General features: G+C 42.2%; 1 protein-coding gene across 5 annotated transcripts in view; it reads right to left on the reverse strand.

The window, feature by feature from the left end:
- Positions 1-6683, reverse strand: part of mprip (myosin phosphatase Rho interacting protein) — a 53248-nt gene extending 46565 nt beyond the window's left edge. For 3 of the 5 annotated variants that reach the window (XM_030400742.1, XM_030400740.1, XM_030400741.1), the window contains exons 1-3: positions 5760-6683; positions 3393-3470; positions 614-679 (exon numbers count right to left, since the gene is read on the reverse strand). In XM_030400742.1, coding sequence (XP_030256602.1) covers positions 614-679; positions 3393-3470; positions 5760-5879 — 264 coding nt within the window. In that variant the 5' untranslated portion in view covers positions 5880-6683. The remainder of the gene's footprint in view (positions 1-613; positions 680-3392; positions 3471-5759) is intronic. The other 2 variants (XM_030400743.1, XM_030400744.1) reach the window with 1 other exon arrangement.
- Between the last annotated feature and the right edge of the window lie 748 nt (positions 6684-7431).

A 7431-nucleotide genomic window follows, 5' to 3' on the forward strand; every position in this document is an offset into this window, starting at 1 on the left:
CTAGTATTTTAAAGAGTGAGCTATAACAACATGAGAGACAGTCTAATTATAGGTTTATGAGTATTCAAATATTGGCACCAATTAAAATCACAAAAGAAATTCATCTTCCTGATGTTCAGTTGTTTTTCCAGTTTGTCTCTCAGAACAGGAAGTAACCACGGGGCTCTTGCATAATGAGTGTGTTAGCCACTAAAACAAACACACAGTTAAGCACATGACTTTTAGGATCAACACCATGTGGTGTCACTTCATCCCTTTAGTCACAATCGTGCTGGTTAGCTTAGTGTTTAACACTAACACAAACAAACTACTCTGTTGTAAGTAAGAGGGACCTGGTGTTAACACTGTGGCGATGAACCCATCACACCCTCCATCTACTCTTCAGACGAACCAAAATGCTACTAAAAATCCTAGGTTGAACTACAATTCAACTTGAACTATTAAAACACATCCAATGTTTAAGGTCTTCTCCTTTTATTTTATGCAAACATCCTCATATGAAAAGCTCTAACTGAGAACAACTCATTTTAAGAGTCAAAAGTACTTAACAAGACAATGACTGACATGGGATTTCTTATACAGGAAATCAATACACAGCAAAGCTTTCACTCACCATTTCATCCAGGGCATAGCGAAGTAAGCCGTGCTCATAAAGGATGAAGAACCTCCTTTGCCATTTCTGTATAAAGAAAAAAAAAACACACACATACAGGAAAAACAGTAAATACACAAGGACGAGCAAGTCTCTGAGAATCAATTGTCACGCAGTGCCAACACATTTCTTGGCACACAAGTTAGTTAGAATACATTTTTTGTCATGCTTCAGTGGAAAAAATTGTCATCAGGTTTTCAGTTTGGTATGAGATAACAGAACAGGAAACCCCCTTTTATTATGTCCTAGCTGAATGCAGGTATTAGAACATCAACTACGTAGGTGACCCTTTCACAGGCCCACTTCTGTGCAGATACAAAGACCCAAAAATATGACATTAAACTGCTTTCACTGACTGAAGTTGGTTTGCCATCTGCCAATATATATAGAGAACACAAAGATGACCATGGAGAAGAAGACCAAGGAAGAGAAAATTGAGGATGAAAAAGAGTGAGGAGAAGGACAAGAAGGATAAGTAGCAGAAGAAGAAGAAGAAGAAGAAGAAGAAGAGGAAAATGTTGCCGTCGGTTTCAGAGAAAGACAACAAAAGAGAAATTAACAATACATGTTCTGCAAGGGTTTCAAGAGGAGTGGAAAAAAAGTCTTCTTTTAACAAAAAAATTAGGGCTATGGAATATTAAATCATCTGTCATTGCTTACTATGCTTGTGAGATACAGCGTTTCTTGCCCTCAGGTATACAGAAACTACAGGGTAGGACTCGGAGTTCTCTTTTAATATACAAAAATGTGAAATTAGCGGTTGTCTTATCAGTATCAGCCAGGAGAAGCTGGTAATTATCAATATCATAGACCCCAGCGTACTGATATTTCTGAAACAACAAGCTCAAATAGAATTTTATTCCATTTTATCTCTTGGTTAGAAAGGCATTTCTGCCAATATTTGTGACAATGATATGTTAGCAGACTCCATTTATCTCCTTCCATCCTTCTCCCTCAATTTCTCTATTGGCTTGATATCCTCTCCACTGCCCCCTCTTATCTTAATGCACCGTTTTGTCTCAGTGTTAAATATCCTGGTCTCAGTTTCCAACTGGGCCCAATCCATGAAATATTGAGGAGTGCTTTGTAACGTAAAAGCCATCTGAAGGCCATCAATAGAGGCACTGACAGGCCACACAGGTTATGCTAAAAAGGACAATACAGTCATATCCATTAAAAGGTGATGGAGGGGGCTTCTAAAGATCAATTCTACATTGTTTTTGATGGATAGAGTTGAACCAAAACCTGTAAGACTAAAGTGGTCCTAAAACAGGACTCATCCAACGTGTCAGCTCTTATTCTCTATCATTTGCTTGTTGGTCAGTCCAAACCTGACCAACCTGCTCGCCTCAGCACTACGTACAGGCCACCAATTATACCCCTTCAGTGAAAAAAGATTGTAAGAATAGGCAGAGCACATCAGTGATTATGTTAAAGCAGCAGCAGACTGTTGACAGTAGTTGGAGTTGAAGGATCCAGAGGTGCTTTTCCCCAAAAACCCCATATGGAAGCCATCAGTGTGGCTGTGAGAACTGGGACTTTTCCTTCTCCTCCCCCACATTCTCTCGACTCCTTCTTGGGATGCACCACCACAGTATAATGTGGGAGCTGATAAAGGAAGCGGTGTAACAGAGCGAGGCTCCCGTTACATGATGCTTAGGGGAGCAGGATTCGTGAAATAAAAGTCAATATTAGGCTCATTATTGCCTAAGAAAGAGGCTTCTTCTGATAGAAGGCCAAGCCTCCCACAGGAAGCTGCTGAATCCATGACACAGAGGCCGGAGCCACAACAACCAGACCTCCTGTTTGTCAGATGTCAGATGAGTGCCAGAATGGATAATAAAATCAAAAGGAAGGGCTATGTAAGCCAATTTCCTTTTTCCAACAGTGCTCCAGCACCTTCTTAAACATCAACTTTTCGGGGACTTTTCAGGCCCAGTTCCCTCAGTTCCCAACATGGCATCTTTTGAGACACCAACAAGGTTAATTACTGTTACAACACTACATATGTTTAAGTGACGCCCACCCCAAGAACAATAACCAACGATAATTACAAACATATATTTTCAAAAATAGTTTAAACTGAATGGCGGAGTCCACACCACAACTATAATGAAAATGCCCTAGGCGAACAATACCAATGTTTCGCTCCCATACAGATTACTTGGGTAGGCCAACCAAGAACATCTGTCGACCCATTTAAGCATTTGATGCTTGATTTCTTTGAGAGAATAAAGCCATCTATGATTGATTAACTAGGTAACAGTCTGCCCACATTCTCCTCCTCTTGTCTACTACTACACAGCCATTCTGTGGGAAACACTGAATACCTTTGGGATCAATTTCAGAGCAATTTGATGAACAATAAAAACACAGACAGCTTATTAAAATACATCCAAATCTACAGGGCTATTTATTAGCTTGATTCTAGGTAATATATTTGAGTGATTATATTGGTTTCTGTATCCTGCCTCTTTATATAAGATAACTGATGGCATCTAGGAAATGCATTTCGGATGGTCTACTCTAATTATCCTTGGATATTTATACAACTAAAACATTTATATGCTTACACTTAAAATAACACAATTTTACATGAACGTATTGCCAAGCGGTTAAGAGGTTATGATTTTGTTTTCATGAAGCTCAAACACAAGTTCCTTTATTAAAAGGAAGCCAAAAAATGACAAAACAACTCCCCATTCTGAACGTAATCATGTCCAGCAAAGGAACCACTTACCCGGGATCTGTGCAGGGGATTGTCAAAATTTGTTCCCTCTGGTGCCAGCAGCAACCATCCTCCATATATAGGTTTTGCCTGGTGAGGATAAAAACACAATTAAAGCGTTGAAAGCACACACTAAAACAGGCACACTAACGTATTGATCAGCAGCTCAATTATGCACATTTAATTCACTGCAGATATAACTGGAGGCTAGTCCCTAGTTTAGGCTACAAATGGTGGCCCAATATCAGACAGTATGTGGCACTGACACACACATGTTAGATTAACACCAGAAGTGTGTATTAGTCACTAGCTGCCTTGAGTTGACTGCGGGCTACATTCTCCAGCTGGCTGTGTCCCAGAGCACCATGCTGTCCTGGAAAAAAAAAGGAAAGGCTAACACATGATTTTCCCTCTGATCCTCTAAGTGGGTGTACCAGTGGGTGGAGGGGGCAGCGAGAGGCAAAAGTTAGCAAGAAAAACAGTGGATGAGAAACAGGAGAGAGCGCAGAGCCTGAGAGCTTCTGTGGCTACAGAGATTTGCAATTCAAACTTGAGAAATGCAAGTTGGCCTGGCAGTCTTTCTTAAATAGTTCTGGTTCAAATTTGAACTGTAGCCATACTAGTAGTCAGCATTTGTTTGCTGAGCCAAAGTTGTGCATAACCACTGCAGGGTTGTGTTCACAGGAGCGCAAATTTGACTGAATACATTTACACTCAAATCTCACCTACACCTAAAGTGCTTAACAAATTAAGCACCTTACGTAATTCAGCTGCACTACCAAGACTATGGAACAGTGGCCTACCACTCAAGTAGGAAAAGCTCTGACATTTACAGCTGCCTGGCACCTCCATGTCCCTCTATCAGTGGTTTTGATTACAGTCATAACTTCATCCCATGTAAAGCCGAGTATAATCCAGCATAAAATCCTCTTTCACTTTGATTACAGGAGGTGCAGCACATTTCTCAGCTGAGTGACTCTGTGAACAAAATAACACAACAGGAATTTTCAGACATAAGCCTGTAAATGTAACCTTGGACGGGCAAGAGTTTGTGCAGACTTGCACAAGAAACATCCAATTTCTGAGAGGCAACCCGAGAGGCGACTGCACACAGGAAAAGCACCTTGCAGATGAGTTATTTGATAATGGGACTGTGGAAAAGAGTGGTTGAGAGGGAATCACACTAATGCTGAGACACTAGCCTCCTCCTTGCATGTGGAAAAAGACATCTAAAGCCCAACGAGGAACATCAAGACTATGCATAGTTTAGAAAAATATCCCATCGCTCCTCACATGACCTGACAGCAGCCCGGATGGCGAGCTCTCCTGGGAGGGAGGAATAGACTAAATGAATCTAGGTCATTTTTTACCCTCCAGTGGTTAAACGAAGTCATTTGAGTGTATCTGTGTGTGTTCATGCCTCCAACCCATCGTAAACAACTAAGTGATACTGCAATGATTGCTGGCCTCTGAGCAGTGACTCGGTTAAAGGGATTAAAAAAAGTTCTGGAAGTAAAAATGAACAGAATTGGATTCACAGGACTTACAGACACATTGAACAACATGGCTAGCATGTCCAGGGTGTTGAGCCGCTGACATCAGATGATAACCTTTTATTTGCAATAGGAAAAGTCTGACAGCCAATGTGAGAGAAATTCCACTGAGAAATAACCTCAAGACTGTTTCCATTCCAACACAGAAGCTATTACTCATTGAGGAGGAAAATGTGCACAGTGCTAGCCAAATGTTAGTCCTCATGCAGCCACTACGAAGATACGCAGTCACTCATAGGAGGTGCCTACCTGGTTACAGGTGACTCTTAACTTAACTTATCCCATTAAACAGCTTACCTAAAAGAATGATCACAATATAGCCCAACAGAGCTCAGTGTGACCTGGTGCCACTATTCAGGTCAATAACAACAACACAGTTCAGCAGGGACTGTCGGTGGAGCATCTTTATTCGTGACTTACACATCCTCCGTGCCTAAGAAGTCGACTTGTATGCTAATTTGGGCATCAATGAGACAACAGGCAAAGATCAAGGCAAAAATGCTAAAGGATGAGATATTACAACACAATTTTTGAAGGATTTTGAAGAGATAGCTGCAACCTAAATGATTCAACAACAGCAGTTGGTAGCAGGCTACTGTGCTGGAAGGCATGGAGCTGGATGGAGGCCTGTATCTGCATGAATTAAGGTCAATATGAGCCCTCAGGCGAGAAAATAACTGTGTCCAATTAACCCAACCTTTGAGCTTCATGCTCTGCTGACACACGTCGACCCGTTTGAAACGTGAAGATCAAAATAAAAAGACAGCTTTCAATTTCACTTTCATGAGAAGGTTAAAAAGCATGAAACTTAAAGGCATTTGTTTACCTGGTTTAAGTCTTCGTCGTTCAGCAGGTGAGATTCCCTGGGCTTGAAACAGTTCTGGCATTTACTTTTGTTGAAAATGTTGGCTTGAAACTTCCGACACGGGTTGTCTTTAAATGACATGGTTGCTAGAGGGAATAGGTGACGCTAGATGAGGAGGAAGGGGAAAAAATGTCCAAGGAGTGCTGGTTTGACAAATTCTCTCAGACAAATGAGCTGGAGTAGACCTGCTGCTGGCGAAATACAACAGGACAACTTTTTTTTCCTAGAACGAACCCGTGAGAAGAAAGGAGCCCATCAAGAAGGCGACAGCGCGTTTGTTCACCTGTCCTGTTCCCTTTGGCTCACCTGAGGCGGTGGATAACCTCTCGTTAAGTGGTGTCTATGATAGTCATCTTGCGCGAGGGGTCGCCTCGCGCAGCTAACGTTGACCTGCTAACTTTTTTTTTGTTTTGTTTTTCAACACAAAGCTGACTGAGAAGTTGTCAGAAGAGTCGTCGAGGGGGGCGGACAGGTGTGCGCGGTCTTTTCTCTAATTGCGTCCTCCGGCGAGGGTTCGACGTCGCACAGGTGACATTCCGGGCCTCGAGCTCACTGCAAGGGTCCCGTCATCCTCCATCGGGCGAGAACGAGCTCTACGGAGGGAGGGAGTCCACTTTGCCCCCTTTCTGCCTCTCTCTGTCGGTCTTTCTATCTAACAACTGACACCGCGCTCATCGCCGTTAAACCTTTTTTACGCTTTTACCGTCTCCGTTCAAGGCCAGACACCGTTGTCCAACTTTAAACACGCCATAGACTCGGCTGTCACGCCGCTGAATCCACAGCGTCAGGTCCCGCTCGCCTCTATGCGCAGTCTGCGGTGGATGTTTTCGTGAAAATCCTCGCCTGGCCCGCACAGTCAGTCCGGTGGGCAGATGGGGGGGTGCTCAGAGAGCGAGTGGAGTGGTGAGCGACGGCGAGCTTCGACCAATCGCACTCGTCGGCACGCCCACACCCTCGCCAGCGACCAATAGAAAGCCACAAAGAGCTCCGATACTTTCCCTCATGCTAGGTGGGCTTTAAAGAGCCCATGACAACTAAAAAAAAATAATTGTCTGCTACGTGAAACTGTTATGTTATTGATATGAGCCTGAGCTAATATTTTTGCATTTCAGGCTGAAAAGACAGACTGCGGGCCTACATTTATTCAGGTTATTCCTTTACCTGATATATTTGTTTGTTTTATGTGGTGTGCTAATATTTTAAATCCACAGCAACAGGACAGGGGAGCAAAGAAGAAAAGAAAGGTTAGAATCTGTCAAAACATTTCTAATTCCCCCGCCCCTTAAAAAAAAAAAAAAAAGATAGCTGTTTAACAGCAAAACTGTCACCTAAAATAAAAAATATGCAAGCTAATTGAGGCCTTTTTGTGAAGATAACTGTATGTTCATTTGCTAAAGTATGTTTATTTGCTGTGGTGTGTTTTCTAATTACTATTTAGCTTTTGCATATCTAAGTGCTTGCTTTGGCAATATGAATGAGGTTACATCAGGCCAGTAAAGCCATCTGAATTGAACTGAATCATACCATAATGAGTAAGATGGCACACTGATTATTTGACACAGGCAAGTCCTACAATCCCCTAAGCTACTATTAAAGTGCAAATAACCAGCAATGTTATCTTATACACAGGGAC

The sequence above is a fragment of the Sparus aurata genome, chromosome 20 (genome assembly GCF_900880675.1).
Source record: "Sparus aurata chromosome 20, fSpaAur1.1, whole genome shotgun sequence".
Lineage (NCBI taxonomy): Eukaryota > Metazoa > Chordata > Actinopteri > Spariformes > Sparidae > Sparus > Sparus aurata.